The sequence below is a fragment of the Bactrocera neohumeralis genome, chromosome 6 (assembly GCF_024586455.1).
Source record: "Bactrocera neohumeralis isolate Rockhampton chromosome 6, APGP_CSIRO_Bneo_wtdbg2-racon-allhic-juicebox.fasta_v2, whole genome shotgun sequence".
In the NCBI taxonomy this organism is placed as follows: Eukaryota; Metazoa; Arthropoda; class Insecta; order Diptera; family Tephritidae; genus Bactrocera; species Bactrocera neohumeralis.
In genome coordinates, this window is record NC_065923.1 from 12852280 (window position 1) to 12870549 (window position 18270).

At 37.7% G+C, this 18270-nt stretch overlaps 1 protein-coding gene and 1 non-coding gene across 6 annotated transcripts; both read right to left on the minus strand.

Moving 5' to 3' along the window:
* Positions 1-903: 903 nt before the first annotated feature.
* On the minus strand, positions 904-8268 carry LOC126761092 (large proline-rich protein BAG6). Of its 5 annotated transcripts, none has more exons than XM_050477023.1 (12): positions 7466-8268; positions 7178-7295; positions 6697-6893; positions 6508-6639; positions 5801-6448; positions 4919-5732; positions 4776-4829; positions 3358-4002; positions 2464-3057; positions 2275-2405; positions 1960-2223; positions 904-1894 (listed from the first exon to the last, which is right to left on the minus strand). In XM_050477023.1, the coding sequence occupies exons 1-12, from the start codon at positions 7529-7531 to the stop codon at positions 1556-1558; spliced, it is 4002 nt and encodes a 1333-aa protein (XP_050332980.1). In that variant the 5' UTR covers positions 7532-8268; the 3' UTR covers positions 904-1555. The 5 variants fall into 5 exon arrangements, with proteins under 5 accessions (XP_050332980.1, XP_050332978.1, XP_050332976.1 ...); XM_050477021.1 differs by having other exon boundaries at positions 2464-3060; XM_050477019.1 differs by having other exon boundaries at positions 1960-2184; positions 2464-3135.
* Positions 8269-14207: 5939 nt separating this feature from the next.
* Trnas-gcu (transfer RNA serine (anticodon GCU)) lies at positions 14208-14289 on the minus strand. The gene has a single exon. It is a non-coding gene; the product is annotated as a tRNA-Ser (tRNA).
* Positions 14290-18270: the final 3981 nt, after the last annotated feature.

Consider the following 18270-nt stretch of genomic DNA (forward strand, 5'->3'; position numbering starts at 1 on the left):
AGTCTTAATGATATTGTTATGCTGAAAAATGAGGCGGGAATGTGTTAATGAGCTACAGTTTTGAATGAACTAATTGAAATTTGAAATATTATAGCATACCTTAGGGCGCAACAGCCAGCATATTTAGTTATTTAAATAATACACAATCATATAACAGTTTTGTTGCGAAGAAAAAACCTTAGGTAGCAGCATAAATCGTTTTATGAGGCTCTGAAGCGAATTCTTCGATTTTTATTATATCTGAATTTGTTGAACAAAGAAGTGCGATAATGCACCAACTCATACTGCATGGGTTATTCGTGATCATTTCACCATATTTTCACATATCGTGCCGCAACCATCGCATTCGCCTGATTTGCCTTCCCGTAACTTCTGGCAATTCAGCAAATTCACATGACCACTCCGAGGACACCGTTTTGACTCAATTGAGGACATAAAATCTGAATTGAAGAAGGATCTGATGCCATCACGACGGAGGATTTTTCCAAGTGCTATAATGACTGAAAAATTCGTTGGCAGAAGTGCTATGATGACCGGAAAATTCGTTGGCAGAAGTGTATTGCAGCGAGAGGGGATTACTTTGAAGCAGATGAAATGGACAAAATTCACCCTTCAATTTGATCACAGTAGCATGTATATATGTACATATATAGTATAAGCGTTCGTCTCGGTTTCCTAGATACATTTTTCTAAATTAAGATAGTTTAGTTCCCAAACAATTTTATGTTGTGATTTTTGTAGAAAAGAAGAAAGCCACTTACGTAGACTCCAACTGTGGTGATAATTTTCCTTCCCGCTTTTCATTACGTTGTTTTTCTTTTTCAATATAAGTGGCAACTCCTTGTGGCATTTCACTTTTTGCTTTAACGCTGAAATTTTTCCAATTTTTTGGTAGACATTAAATTTATTTGCACATACAAGTGCATTGGATTATATTTTATTTGCCTTATTTTTTATATGCACTATACATAAATGTGTGAATCTTGTTATAGTTGTTTGTTATGCGTCTGTTTTGTTTTCTCTAAATGTGGGTTGTCTGCCTTAATTAAACTTAGTTCTCAATATGCGTGAAATCTTAGTGTTTCAATTTATCTTTTTTTTTCTTTAATAATATATGTATTAATATCGTATAAAGTACAATTTTCTTGTTTTTAATTAGTATTTTCTTTTGTTTTGTTTTCCACTAACGGCTGTTCTCTTTTTCCACCTGTTTCGCTGAATGCATAATTTATCAATAAGTAAACGCATAAACTTAAATAAAAATGATAAAAATAAAATATAGTTACATACAATCAATTATTTTTTTTTGTTTTCGTTTTTTTTTTTGTATAACAAGTACCAGCAACTGCTTATTAACTGCCTCATCGTTCATTGTCACTGTCATTAAGATTTATTATTATATAACTTAGTTTCGTTTGAGTCACTTGTAATTCGCGTATACATGCTAATGTTTTTTTCCTTTTCACCTCTTCTTCTTCTTTTTTGCTTTTCATGTTTAAATATAGTGTGTGTATGTATTTATGCTCATTGCCTACGAAGCACCAAACTATGATTTCTATTTGTTAACGAACTTTGCGGTATGCGGAAATTTCTCAGCTTTGTAATTGGTGTCTTTCTGCAAGCGTTCGCGCACATTCGTACGCACCGCATCCCTAAATGAAGTGTGCACCGTCGCATCGTTGGCGATTGCTTCTGTGATTTCCTCGGCCGTTAGCGATTCCGCTGCGGCTGTCGTGGACGCGCGTGGTCCCACAGTCTGTATGGCTTTGCGCACACTGCGTGCTACGAGTGCGTTGATATCGGTTGGCGGTTTGTTGTTCTGTATCATTTTCCTTCGTTTGGCCGACATGCCTGATATGTACGCATCCGAGAACGGTGTCTGATTTGGCGGATTCTGCAAGCGACATACATTAAATGCTTGTAATGGATGTTGACACATAGAAGTTAATGGTTACTTACTGCACTTTGTGTATGTAGATCACGTGTTATGATCGGCAACCAGTCAGTGGGGAAATTTCTATGCCACGGCTCGGAGCCGGCGTTAACGTTGGGTAATGGTTCGGCAGGCGCAAGTTCGAGTTCTACATCGTCGTCGGCGTCGTCGATGTCTATTGAGAATTGACTATGCGGGTTTGCTTCGGATGTAGACGCCACTTCGACCATTTCGACATCGGTTTCCAGGGGCTGTAAATTGAAAGGTTGCGGTGGAGTTACGAATGACTCCTGGTGAGTTATGGTGAGTATAAGAAAATAAATGAGAAATGAGAAGCTTACTGCATCTGATTGCGCCACGCTGGGTACATCTCTATGTACAATATATTGTTGTACATCAGCTGTGTCCGTGTTGGATGGATTCACTGTGTTAATGTACATGCTTAAGAAACGTAGAGCTTCACCTCGGAAATCTAAAATTATATATAAAAAGTTAGAATAAACTTCATGAAATTTGGCTAAAGAACTTACATGACCGCGTCGGCACCCAGAGTAAACGCATCAATTGTACCCAATATTGTTGGGCATTATTGCGGCCCACACACACATATAACACGCTGTACAGACGTTTAACGAAGTCTTCGCAAGCACGTTTGATGCGCTGCTCGAACGCCGCCAAATTGCTCTGCTCATCGCGCACGATTTCGATGAATAGCGGCAGCATGTGTCGCAAAAGCTTCACGACCGAGTGCCGCGAGTCATACTCGGGCTTCTCATATTGTGGCAACAATTCCAGTGATTCACCAAACCAATCGACGGCGCGATTAACCGCCGGTGACATGGTCTCCTCGTTGATTGGACCACCGCCGAAGATGCGCTGATTAACGAAATTCTGTAGCTGAGTGCGCAAATTGCGCCGGTAGTTGTCGGTGTTAGCTGCACTGGAGGAAGCCGAGGAGGAGGCGGCGGCGGCTGCAGCGGTGCCGGATGTGGATGGCGCAGCTGGAGCTGTTGGAGTATTGCGATTTTGGCCAGATATTAAGTTACGCAACGAGAAGAAAGGGAGGGCTGGACGCGGTGGCGGTGGCGGTGCATTGGTGCGCGTGGTACCTGAGGGCGCACCGCCTACTGTCGGTGTGGAACGTACATTTGGCAAGAGATCGGCAAATGCGCGTAGAGAGTGTGGATTGATCGTATTCGTGGCTAATAGGTTAGAAAAATTTCCATTTGGGAAAGAGTTTTTGAAAAATGGTGGAAATAGTTTATTGTTATTAATGGCAAAAGAACCAATTCAAAAGCTATGTTAAGGTGAGCCAGTTTGCGAAATAAAGAAATCTTATTAAAATAGAAGAAGAAGCTAGTAGTTAACTACATACACTTTCCACCACTTTTTAGTATTTCATTTCACTTTTGCTTTGTACTCACTTATTATGTGCGGCGTTGCGTTATTCATGGAAGCATTTGCATTTGCATTGGCGTTGCCGTTGCCATTCGAAGGGGCACTGGCATTAGCGGCGTTGCTATTATTACCGTTCTCGGGCTCCCGAATGTGGTGACTATTGCATGGTAGGAAACGATCGAACGACGACATCATATTGGCTGGTATAAAGCGACCATTCCAACCGTTGGCCGGTAGGCCGCCGATCTGCAGTTGCGGGCGCGATGTTGAACGTGTTTGTGTGGATGTGGTTGGCAGCGTGCCAATTGCCAATGAAGCGGAAACGGGACGATAACCGCTATTAGGATTCAAAACTATGCCAGCGGCTGGTGCTGCATTGTTGCTATGATTATTGTTGGCATTAGCGCCGCTACCGCTGCCACTGCTGCTACCTGTTGCATTGGCATTTGCATTGTTGTTGCTATTATTCGTAGCAGCTGTTGCTGTGGCGTCTGCGGTTGTGGCAGCGGTTGCACGTTGCTGCTGCTCACCATTGCCATTGTTCCCATCACGCGCATTCACTGGCACACTTAATATGGTGGGTGGTAGGATTTGCACATGCAGTTCAGTGTTAATGGGCGCGGAGTTCACCATAGCCTGAATTAGGCGTGACATTTGCACCTGTGGGTTATCTATAAAAGAAAACGAAGTATAATTGTTCAGAAAAATACAAAGTTGTAAATTCAAGGCCAAAAAGGTAAGAAGAGTTGTTATTAATTGAGATTAGTGCAAAACGGAACGCCATGCATGAATATTGTTTAAAATTTTTGAAAACGAAATTTGTAACTTCGAGAATTATGTAGATGCAAAATAAGTTACAAAAAATAATAACATATAACCAACGAAAATATTTTATCAACAATTAAGAGATGTGTGAGTTTAAAATTAGTCGAAAATAATCGGTATTTTGTGAGCTTTACTTTTTCAATCGCAAATAGCCGTGTTCATATTTCACCTTTTACGATAAAAAAAGATGAAGTTTTTTTATTTATATGCATATGCATATAAAAAGGGTGTTTTTTTTAACTTTATTGTTCCTTTAAACATTTATCGATTAAAATCGAATAAATAAAACTCCCAAAAAGCGCACAAAGTAAAAGTAAAAAAAATATATCCATATATATATATATTAATCGAAATTAAAGTAAATTTAAATGTGCCTATTAAGTGCCGATTTCGTTCCGAAAAATGGAAAAAACATTATTTACCATATATACGTGCTTCAAACCCAATATTAATCGCCTTTTCATTTTAGTAATGATAAAAAAAAAAATGGCACGACAAACACAGATTTTATGGTCCCAAAACAATAAAAAAAAAATTTAAACACTAATAGTGAAAATGCATTAACTCAAAACAAAATCAAAAATGTAAAATTGAACAAACAGCAAAAAACAAAACCTACTGCCAAAATACAATCCGCGTCTCGGTTGGAGCATAATCTCTATGGCACTATCATCTATAATAATTGCAAAATGCATACAATATATATAAAATATACGCTAAAATACCAAATATTGCGTTTTACCAAATTGCACTTAGTCTTACCGTTGCTTTGCGTGGCCGCATTCGCTGCTGCCGCTGTACTCGTCGCATTCGGATTGGTTAATGGTTCATCAACCGGATCATCAATAGAACTACCACTGCCACTGCCACTTGCGCTTGCAGTTGTGCTGTTGCTATTACGATTATTATCGGCGCTACCATCCGCGCCACCGCTGCCAGCACTGCTACTACCACCACTATTGTTGCCGGCTTCGGCAGCAACAGCAGTATTGCCACCTGCTGTACTATTAGCATTACCGCTTGCAGTAGTCGGTGGTGAGAGGATGGTGATAGCATGATCCCGACGTGGTGATATAAAGGTGGCGCGTGAACGTGAACGATGTTGATTATTACCAGTGGCGGCGGTAGCGGCAGCCGCTGCAGCAGATGCAGCAGCTGATAAATAATTATTGGAATTAACATAACCACTGCTGTTGCCTGCTTCGGCAGTAACAGGAGTATTGCCACTTGCTGTACTATTGGCATTACCGCTTGCAGTGGTAGGTGGTGAAAGGGTTGTTATGGTGACAGCATGATCGCGACGTGGTGATATAAAGGTGGTGCGCGAACGAGGACGCTGTTGATTATTACCAGAGGCGGCGGCAGCGGCAGCCGCTGCAGCAGCGGATAAATAATTATTGGAGCTAACATAACCGCTTTGCTCAACCAATATCGGGCGACAAGTGAGAAAACGCGGTGCTGGCTGTGATACGTCCAACATCAAATCGGATATGGCATGCTGGGCATGCGACATATAGTGTAGCGCCTCGGAAACGCGATTGTAAAGCCGCTGTGCATTATCGCGATCGGTTGTATTCTATAATAATGTAATTATATAGAGAATTTTTATTTAATTTTTAGTTAGAAATTATAAACAATATACACCTCTTCCTCGTATGTTGGATCATTATTTAACAATTCGTAGAATTGCTGTATGAAAGGATTGAGACGAGTCTGTACAGTGCGCATTTGTTCGACCACTTCCGCCAAAACTCGTGTGTTGGTGCGGCGACGTGAGGGATTCTCCTCCGTGTTTGTACCAGTTGTTGTAGATGCACTCGAGATGTCTGTTGTAGATGCATCAGATGTTGTGTTAGTAGATGATGTGGTATTATTAGTAGAGCTAGTGCCAGTAGTGTCGGAAGCAAGGCTAAGATTAGCAGCAACTCCTTCGTAAGCATCATCAATAACATCTTCTATAATAACAGCAGCGGCAGCATCGGCATCGCCGTCAGCATCCACATCCGCATCAACAGAAGCATTACTCTCAGTTGCATCCATATTTGCCACACCTTCGGCACCATTCGTGGCGGCAGCTTCACCCTCGTTGGAACCAAAGACTGTGGGTAATTGCACTACAGTTACGTTTGTGTTGCTGTTGCGACGTAACGCTGCTGAGACAGCATCTTGTACCATTTCCACAATATTTTGATTTTGTGGCAAATCAGCAGCGGTAAAACCCACTTCAACTACAGTGGATTCCATGGTCCAGCTGCCTCGCGCCAAAATATCCAAAGAGGCGTTATTAAGACCCTAAAATACATAATAAGAGATATTAAAAGCATTTCATATTTTTATTTAGAACTATTTACCCGCTCCGGATCTTCCAAATAGGCGGCAATATTATTTGCACAGTCCAACATATGCCGGGCCACTGTTATGCGGTTCATACAAAATGACGAAGAAGCAGCAAATGGATTTACCTGCTGTTGCCCGTTATTTTGCTAAAACGAGAGTACAATTAATTTTAAATGAATAGTTTGAAAATGCTTGACACTTACAACAGGATTCATTGGTATTGCCATCGTTCCAACAACCATGCCGTCTAGTGCTCTAAACAAAGGAGAATTCCGCATTCCGCGATTGTTGGTGCGTTCACGTGTGTTGGGTGTATCGTTCGAAGATGAATTGGAAGAAGAGGGACCACGCTGTGATGGCGGTGGACGCTCAGCCACGTGAACCACTTTTCCATCAACATCTATTATTTATATTGGTAGAAGAAAACTTAAATAATTTCCATGGCATCAAAAATTCAGAAAATAAATATTTTAAATAAGCTAACCAAGAATCAATAGCGATTTTAATAGTTTTTTTTCGAATCTGAATAAATTAATTGGCAATGAAATTTGTTTAAATTAATTTAATGTTCAGCATAAAATTTAAATTTTCGCATATTCAATTGTATCTAATCATAACCTGTCTAAAAGTATTTTTTGTTTGTTTTTGTTTGGCTGCATTTTCTATTCATATATTTTGACTCACCGTATTCTTTCAATTGTTTCTCATCGGCAAGAACACGACCACAATAAATGATACGTTGTTGGTCTGCGGAAATGTTGGTTTTCTCAGCGATTTTGTCCTTAAATTCGCGAATAGTCAACTGTAGCATAGCAAAATAATGTGAATATATAAGGGAATATATTAATATGGTTAAACAATAGCGTTACGTTGTGCGGAGGCGGTCACTTGCAGACAACCCCTCCCCTTCATACTAGGGAGTGGTGATCTTTGACACGATTTAGGAATTTCCAATGTAAAGTGTCTACTTACCTCATTATCAATACTAAAGTCATGCGTTTGAGCATCGAGCGTTTTTACTCTTAAATTTATTAACATTTTGCGTGGTGACGGCACTGTCCTGACGAAACACCGAAAATGTTGGTTAATGTGGTGTAAGGTGTATAGCGCCTAAACGCGTCTAGCAATCACAGAAATATAATTAATTTATGCACGGTTATTTGCGTTTGAATGCGCCTTTATTATTACTTTCGTACTTTAACAAAATTCCGTTCGATTTGTTGTTGCTGGTGCTGGGAAATTTTTTTATTTTTCCAGAAAGTTTTTTACATCAGACGGTGAATGCAAACGTTGAAAATGTCAAATTCGCGCATTTGACATTTATTTGACAGTTATAAATGAGTGTGTTTTTTTAACACGATGTTTTTTTGCTATTTTATTTTAAAGATTCGCAACGTCTAGTCAAAGGTAAAAATATGCTTATGCTATCACTTTCACTCTATATTAATGCATCCAAGCAAACACATTAGTTGTGTTCTTTTCACACGCACACACAGAGCCTTCCAATTGGAGCACCTTGCTAGGCATTGATGGTTAGGGAAAGAAGTTTTATAGGCGGCGCAGAATAGAATCACTTTCACGGAGTTTTCTTAAGGTTATTGATAATACACTCATGAAATGGAATTGCAGTATGTTTTTCTCGCACTATAGTTTACCAAACTTTGTGTATTTATTGTAATTTGACACTTTTTTTATTGTTTTTCTCAATCAAATTTCACTGCAAGTGAGAAATCGGCATTCGACTTTTGCTCCACAACCGAAATGCTACCGGACATAATAAAAAATTTGCGTTGCCAACTATCGTAGCAAATGATGCCAGAAGCCATTATCTGAAGTACTTTTAATATAAGTTTAAGAAAAGCAGCATATCAAACTAAATTTTGATTGTTTCGTGGTTGCTGTTATAATATTTGTGGTATATATAATAAAATATGCTGTGTCCATTATTTTGTTTAATCTGAACGGCCAGAGAACGTAAAACATATAACAGAGGCGTTCAACATGATATACGTTCTCTGCATATAATTCACGTTCACTGTCAGCGGTTTGCTATTGTGAATGATGCTTTGATTTTCAAAACAAAAGAAAACAGAGACTTAATTTATGGACGTTAATTGTTTTGCACCATTTAAATAATAATTGTTGACAAATGCTTTTTCGTGGTCTTACAATTTATTTTAAAAAAATTTGTCAATAATTTCGTAATAAAATGAATGGAATGAATCAAAGTACAAATATATCTAAAAAACAAATAGACAAAATAATGTACATAACTTTCTTAAGGTGCAAGAATTTTTAAATTTGTGGGATCATACATAAATCTACATACATATGTATATATGTATGTATATATGTATGTATGTATTTAACTTGCTTACTAATCCACATTTTAAGGCTAAATTAATATCTTTAGCTCTAAATTCTATGAGAGACATCTCAGGTACGAGTACATCAGAGCGTGATTAAATTAATAAGCCTCGGTATTGTGAGCTTTATCCAAGCTAGCATTTTCTGCATAGATTTATAATCTCCGCCCTGTATTTTGTTAATATTTAAACTCTGAAAATATGTACATGTGTAAAATAATTATACTAAGTTGAAAAAGAGAAAAAATAAATCTGATATCGTCTAATCGGAATATTGTCCATTTTTTATACATGTACATTATATACATACCTACTTGTACTCGTACAATGTTTACATATTTGTAAATCTTGCAATACAAATTTAGCTAACTTTATTCGAAATACATATCTACATATGTTTGTAAATACATATTTATACTCATGCAGGAGCAATAAAATAAGTAGCTTCATTGTACAACTGCATAAATTTGCATAGCAAAGGCACTGTGCAACACCACAACAATCCACATCAGAGCTTCAGACAAAGTTAAAACAAAACGTGAGGAAACGAATTGAAAATAAAAAAAATTAAATAAAAAAACACTAAGAAGCAAAATAATACTGTGGAAATGTTAACTTATGTCAATTGTAAATTAAGCGTGGAAATGAGCAAAGTACTGGCGCATACCACATGCAATATGATTCCGCTGGCGAATGGCATGGTAAAAGGCTAACGCCATAGTTAACCGCCAGACGCGCTAAAGACCTGAAAGCTGTTTAACAAGAGGCAGCGTCACAAAAGAAGGACGATTCCTTAAAAAAATACGAAATAAAAGCGAAATAGTACCCTAAACGAATATGTAAATGTGTATGTACTAGTAGTATTTGCATATATATTTACATACATGCATATATATATTACATGTGTACCAAAATGCATGAGAAGTCATTCGCTGCAACAACGAATTTCGGGGTATGAGAGGCGGTTTGGGTTGTTGTGCGCCATGAAATGTGCAAACTTCAGGGTTAACGGTGTTGATAAATGAGTTGCATTTGAGTGTTTGTATGTATGGATAGTATATATAGATTCCTGTTTTACATATGCAAGCGTAATAATATGAATGCACGTGCTTGAATATATGTATGTACATACTTACATATGTATGTACGTGTCGGTAGATATTTCCATAAAGTTCAGTTTAAATTTATTTTACTCGTAAAATATTTAAATTGCAGAAAAATGTGCCGTATATCCAATCACCGGAGAATTGTGGCGCAAGACCGACAAGGCATAATTTTCGAACGATTGAATACTTGTACTTTTATACACACACATACACATACATACATACATATACATACATATATGGAACTGGCATAAAATAAATCCAAAGTCATTTTTGAAATATGCTGAGTATCATTTTCAGCTAGAATATAAATTCTGGGAGAGTATTTCGTGATTCTAAGTATAATAAGTCGCCGCTGCGATGTTCAGAGCTACCCAAATCATCATAGTATAATTATGTTGTTGTTATTGTTTTGAGGAATGCTAAGTTGTATTTGGGCGGATAGAAATTCAGGTCCGTTCCGTTTACGGAAAACCAACTGTGGTGGGAATTTTCATTAACCACTATATGGAGTTGCTAAGCCTAATTAGATTATAATCCATTTCAGTTGAGTTCTTTAGAAAAAGGCAATTGTAAGCAAGGCCTTAGAGAGAAACACGGAGCCCGGGAAGCATTGCAGTGAATTGTAGTAGCATTAAATCTGCAAGAAATTATTGCTGAGCACCCTTCTATTCTTCAATAGGTGTAGCAATTGAGGGATTATATCCACAACTGAATTAAAAATTGATATGAAACTATTCGAAAATTCGAAGTTGATCTGACAAATTGTTTCGGTGATATGTTTCGGAGATTTATTGTAATAGTAATTTTTTCGGTTTAAAAATTTTCAAAATGTATCGCTAATTATAAAAGTACATATGTACATTAAATTTTGTAAATTTACATTATTATTTTTTATTTATTAAATTAAATGCCTCTTAAAACAAAATCTCAATGGCTCTAGATCGGACCTCTTCTTATCTACAATGATTAAATTACAATTAAAATTTTTCGAAAAATCCGAAGGCATTCAACCTTAGAATAGAATTTAATTCAATCAATCCAACACTTAAGGATTAACTATATCTTAGAATACATAGCTTTTATATTGGAAGTTTCCATAAAAATACATTGATGTTGGTTTCTAAAATTTTATATTTTAATTTTCAACGTTTTTCAGAACATTACTTCCATTTTCCTTCTAAATTGCCCGTATGTTAGTACTCTAACCTCTAAATTGTGTAAACAATCCCAAGTTACAGATAAATCTCGAGAAGAAAGTTTAATTGCTCTGCTCACGCATTTAACTTTATTCAATGGCGATTTAAATAAGCCAACTAACATGGAATCATAACCGTGAAACGAACACGCGGGCATTTCCATAAAACTGCAAGCACTTGTGTGAGTCGCGCTTCTTAGGCATGCACGAAATGAAATTTGTAAGCCAGAAATCAGAGTGTGTGTTCCAAAGCTGCTGCTGCAACAGGCCGCAAGGCATTTTCGGCGAATTTCCTTTTGCAGCAGCAGACATTCACACGCACACACATATACACGCCTTTTGCACCTGTTCCTGTGAGATCCTTTGCGCAACATGCCAAGCATGAGAAAAAGGTGCTGCCTGAGTTAATATGATTGAGCATTTTCCCACCGGAGTTTAATGCACACTTACACACAAATCCAGCGCTCGAGTGGCTTTTTTGGTTGCTGGCAAAAAATTGTAAAAAGAGCGTAAAACGACAATCAGCTCAACGCTCACTTCAAACACAAAAGAGTGCGCACACTTACTATATACATATGTATATACAGTATATGTGTATGCATTAAAAATAAAATAAAATGCAGAAAATGTGAATATTCTCAAAGAAAAACTACATGAAAATTTCACACCACTTGGCGCAAGTTGCTCTAACGTCCTTTTGCTGCCTTGCAGCTGCATCCTGTGGGAATTCGTGTGCTTACACCGTTAAAGTTTGCCTGCTGTGGCTTTGAATTCATGAGTGCGCGAGTGCATTGCGGCGCTGGAAATAAAGAAATGTGCGGAAATTTGATTTAAATAATGTTTGTTGTTGTTGTTAGAGCTGTTTGCGATCCGGCAACTTATACGCCAACTAACACCGATTGTGTGCGGTTATGCTTTCACAAGGATATGTGCATATTTCCGCTTTGCCGCTTCGCTGCCGGCACCAGCACCTTGGTTGGATTAGCTTAACCGAGCCTTAAATCTTGCATAAATCTTTTGTAATAAATAAGGAATGATGATGCTGCCGCGCAGCTTCGGAATTAATTTCGTTTCACCTGAGTGAGTGATGCGTACACAAGGACGGGGGGTGGAGTGTGTAAATGTAGCTTAAGCGTGAACATTTAAAAAGTCAGGGTTAAGAGTGCTTAGGTGTTTAAAATGAAGGAATCTCGGATAAGCGGTAGCTTGTCGTTATGCTTTGCAGGCTTATGCCGATACGGAAGGTCGAACGGATTACAGCATCTCTTTACTAGTTTTCAGAGAGAAATGCCATCATTCCCCAATTATCATATCTCCGATGTAAGTCATTGTAGCCCTCAGAGAGCTTAAATCAAAAGCTTCGCAAAATAGATTTTGATGACTGAAAAATGAGTTTGATCGAGCTACTTACATATATGACACGCTAAAGACACTCAAGGAAACTGTTGCGCATAACGTTAGTAAAAATTTGGGTAAAAACAGCCCTATGCTAATTGGGAATTCACAATTGGTTGAATCACCGTGTGACACTCAAAGAAGAAGATTGCATATATTGTAGTTTGAATTGTTTCCGAATCCATAGAATTCTACGGATCTTCTCGCCTTAGCGATAAGAATGGTCACCGAGACTGAAGCCCTTTTTTTGAAGCAGAAACCCAATTTTATTACAAAAGGGGTATCCAGAACTTGGAAAATCTCTACAATCGGTGGAATCTAGATTGTATCATATGATCAAATTTGACCCGGACTGCGCGTGTAAACCGAATCGATAACAAAATTTCTTTCCTGCATTGGTACAACCTTTGTATGTTCGAGAGAACTTTAATCTCCATATGTCAATTACGGTATCTTAGTGACCGAGTTTGTTCGACATTTTGCGCTTTCAATGGAATCACGGCCACATATTCGTTGAAATTGTTAAAGCACTGTTTTGGGGAGTCTGTTTTACCACGAACAAAAGTATTTGAGCGGCGCAATAAATTAAGTGAAGGTCTTGAGGTTATCGCAAACTTGTCTCATGCGAGTCGTTCAGCCACCTCTGTTAATGACATTATTACCGAAAAAGTTAAGGAAAGAGTGTAGAGTAAGCATCAAAAGTCGGAGTGCGGAACTTTAATCCGCTAAACCTAACCTACTCTCAACTCCAGACTCTATCACGGAACCACCTGATTGAGTATTACTTCGTGGGAGTGATAAGACATTTAAGTCTCCTTAATGGCACAGACTGACGGACGCCTACTCTGCTCTATTTGTCTCAGTTTTGTCATTATTGAGACTGCCGCTTCGCTTTCCAGTTCTCAGTGGACTGACGCGTGAGTGTCGTAAAATTTCCCACCGTAAAACTACCACAGAGTGTAGTTTTAAGTTTTTCCCTTGTACTTAAAAAGCGAGGACATTAAAAGAATATATGCTCAGAGTCTTCAAAGCACTATCAACACGTCGGCCAATTCGGACTAATGTCATGTTGGAATCTCTTCTAAAGCACCCATGTCTACTTAGTATTTGGGTTAGATGGAAATCCAGGTTCCCATGTCGTCTGTCGATTCACGAATGGATATCTGGTATCAATCTGTAAGTCCACCGTCCTTTGAGTGAGGTTAATATTTTGGGTATGACGTGTAGTAAAGGAGATGCAAAAAATATGAACATTTCAGATTGCTTCTTCAAAAAAATATTGAACAACTATAAAACATAGGTTACGTAATTCAATGCAAGTATATGTACATATACATATGTACTTATTTATATGCACATATGTATGTGTATGCATAGTTATGTTATCAACATAACCTAGTTTCGCGAATTAAATTTAAATGAATTCGCCATCTCTATCATATTGTCATCATAAGTACATTACTTTAGTAGAAGATACATACATATAACGACCGTTATCGCTGTTGCCAAACCTCATATTTCGCAACAAAGTCAATGTTCTCAAGCTCGAAGCAAATTCCATAACTGCAACTAAGCTAAGCATAATTTGCAGAATTCGGCTTATGTAAGTTAGTCTTTACTTATTAATTAAATAAAAAAAGTTTACTGTTCGACGAGGATGGGATTCGAACCCACGCGTGCAGAGCACATTGGATTAGCAGTCCAACGCCTTAACCACTCGGCCACCTCGTCTTCTTGTGAAATTCATGTCAGCGAACGCAACGCATCGGCACACGGCCGTTCGGCAAACAAAGCACAATCAACAAACAAGGCGAGATAAAAAACAACAACAACAACAACAACAACAACAAAATATAAATCAAGCAATTTTGTTTAAATATTGATTAGTTATTTTTGCAAATTTGTGTGAAAGTATGTGCGTATGTGTGTCTGTCTGTTCTAAATAATCATAATAGGGGAGATGCGATAAGCCCTTATTAGTTAGTCACGCGCTAATTAGTGACACCGAGTTTGGGTTATTGTGCAATTAATTGGAGCTTCTTATTGTTTTGCCGTTATATAATTTGCTTTTGAGTTGTTGTAGCTTTCTTTTCATCTTCGTATTATGTTTCTATTAAAAATAATTAATTACTACTGCAAGACTACCTATGTCTGTAAGTTCTTTTAGAGAGTTGTGTAACACAAATAATTAAATTTTTATATTGCAGAATATATGTATTTGCTCTTCACCAAATCACGCATTGTCGTGGAGAAGAGAGATCCGTCTTCGGTGGTTGGTTTTTCTGATTTCTTGAAAGACAACTGGCAGACAAATCATTGTGTAGCACTTACAATTTACTGCTCCAGTATTTCCAAAAAAAAAAAAATAGATTCGGAAGAGCTTCGCGCACAAAGAACTTTTGTTGGATTCATCTTGAAACACCTATTCGGCCTCAAATGCCGATAAATTCACTTCATCATTTCTCCCGACCAATCGACACGAGCCTTATTTTTTCTCAATCTCACGATAGATTATATAATATATCTTTTACTATCAGTTTGCGCATAGTTCAATAATTTCCGAAAGAACTACTGATTTTGGATGACTTTCCAAAAATTCGTCTAGGAATGATTGGTTTTATCGTACCATCGATAAAAACTGGCTCATCTCCAAAAATTTAATTAAGTTCATCGATGTACTGTTGCTGAGTAAATCCACGTCGAAAGTTGTCGAGAAGAATATTTTAAGTTACTGTAAATAACACAAATAGCGCTCATATATCAAATGGTTCTGAATGTGAATAACATCAAAAATGTCAAACTTTACGGTAAAGTTGTGATTGCCAAATTCCGTAATATACATATATTTAGGTATACGTAATGGGGTTTTCAATAAGAGCGCTCCAAAATTCTTTATTCCTGTGAAAGTTCATTCGATGCCATTATGTATGGAAATCGACTTTTATGCATAGCCACCACGGGCACGCTTGCAGAAAGAAGTCCAGATGCTGAACCCAATTTTCGACGGTTTCAAAGCTAAATCGGCCGATACTGCAGTAATTTCACGTTCGATATTCGTACGAAGCTCATCAATCGTCGCTAGCTTGTTGGCATAGACCATAGACTTAACGTAGCCACACAAAAAATAATTTAACGGCGTCAAATTGCGCGACTGAGGCGGCCGATTGACTGGGCCATTTCGTGAGATAACACGTTCACCAAACTTGGATTTCAATAAATCGACTGTGACATTCGCTGTGTGACTTGTGGCGCCGTCTTTTTGGAACCACATATTGTCCATATCATCCAATTCGGGCCACAAATATTCGGCTATCATTGAGCGGTAGCGATTCCCATTCACAGTAACGTGCCGGTCTTGATCATCACGGAAGAAGTGCGGCCCAATGACGTCGACAGCTGACAGGACGATTATGACAAACTGGATGTAGCGCTCTTAAAGTAACTCCGAATTTCGGTTGTAAATTTTAATAATTTCGCTGTCACTATTGGTCTACTTTTGTAGCGTTCTTTTGAGAACGCCCTCTAGTACCATATTAGATATATCAAGATCTTAAAAGTGGTGTGATGAATTGAAATCGCCTGGCTCATACTTCGCCATCCGTTCACAATATGTTTTTTCTAAAATATAAAAACTTTTGTTGACTTTTCGTTGTATACATACAGATATGGGTCATTAAGCGGTAAAAAGATTGTAAATTTCATTTAACGCAATCAGATTCGGAGAGTATTATGAGAATTGAAATCCATATGTTTGGTAGTTAGACCTAGTCATTAAAAGACATATGTACGTTTGTAAACATTTCACATCCGCCGCTTCCATCGTATTCTCTAGATCTGATTACACCAAGATTCTTCTTTTCTCAGTTCTAAAAGGAATATTTGAAAGGGATTTAAGAAAGGGATTAAGATTTAGTACATGTTAATCTTAAAGAAACTCCAACTTGAAGCTTCAGAAAGGTATATTTGGGAAAAACAGATAAAAATGCTACATACTATAACCCCGGAGAGTAATAAGACGCTTCTAATATATTCTGAATATTATTTACATAACACGGTGAACATTTTCTCTGTTTAGAATGTAAGCGAATTACACTTAGAGGAATTAACGTTAGGTTATCTTCGTCAGATCCATCCTTAAAGATCAAATCGATATTAAATTGGTGTGAAGTAAGATCGTCTCCACAGAAATTTAAGAAGCAATTCTTAAATATCATTGACGTGCTCAGATATCTTAATTAACATCCTTTCATCAACTTTTTCCAAATTGATATATGTAGTCGTAGCAGACGAAGAACCCGAACTATGTTATGTTTTGGATTATTTTACTTACTCTTCGAGCTTAGAAAGAAGTCCACGTATTTATCTGTTTAAAGTATATTTCGCTGTAAGGAGGCTAAAATAAATCGCTAAGTGTTCAATAAATTGAAAAGTGAGCTCATACAATTCGACATTTCTACTCTGCCTCCTTCTTTATTTCTTAATAATGCTCTTCATCAAAAAATAACTGCTGCGTTTTAAATTATCTTCTTGTTTCTACACTTACACCTAAAATTTATTGCCAAAGCGCAAAATTGCTAAGACAGTTACAGAGAGCCATTTAGGAATAATAAAGTCATACATATTCATACAAGTATATAGTTAATGTTATATGCATATGTCTCTCATTGTTCCTTTTGTTGTTGCCACTTGTCATCATAACGACCATTTAGTGCCTACAAATGTGGGCAGAACGCGCTTTCAATTTGTGGCATGCCACATAGTTTATTTACACCTTGTTGCCCATATTTCATTCCTTCCCCCCTCGCTTGATAAAAAATCTATTTGGCATTACTTTTGAACTCGTAAATTTGTGCAGGGGTTGCTTGTTGTAGTAAGAATTGAATTCATTGTAATGCGCGAGATATTTTTTTATCACTCCTGTGAGATAACGTACATAGGTATGCCATTTATAACGGCAAGTGTAGGCAAATATGTTTCTGTAGAAGTTTGGAAAAATAAATTACATTATTTCATGTCGAACTCAATACATTAGAGATTGGAAACGCTTTCAACACATCGAACAGCCGAAATATTTTTCTTAAAGTCACCAATTGGCTAAGTATTAAAGGGTAATTCAATGACTTGTTCTAAGTAGAGATAACTGTTTCACAAGATGTTTACTATCATATAAGAAAACTTGAGCGCTTCAGAAGCCTTTGCCTTCCAGAATGTTAAATGTTAAACGTAGATACTTTCAGTTCAGTAAGAAATTAGAGGCATGGATAGTATTATTTCACAGTATCCTCCCATTCTTGATATCAGATAAAACACTAAGCCTATACTGGGTCTTGATAACCAACAAGGTTAAGCTTCTAGTCCATTCTACCCATTTCCGGTAAGGAATAGCCAAAGGCAAAAAGAAAATCTGGATTTAAGTTAACAACTTTTCTTTCCTATCACATTAATATTGACTCCATATTCTAACTTCTTCTTCTTAATTGGCGTAGAAACCGCTTAAGCGATTATAGCCGAGTTAACAACAGCGCGCCAGTCGTTTCTTCTTCTCGCTACGTGGCGCCAATTGGATATTCCAAGCGAAGCCAGGTCCTTCTCCACTTGGTCCTTCCAACGGAGTGGAGGTCTTCCTCTTCCTCTGCTTCCCCCGGCGGGTACTGCGTCGAATATTTTCAGAGCTGGAGTGTTTTCGTCCATCCGGACAACATGACCTAGCCA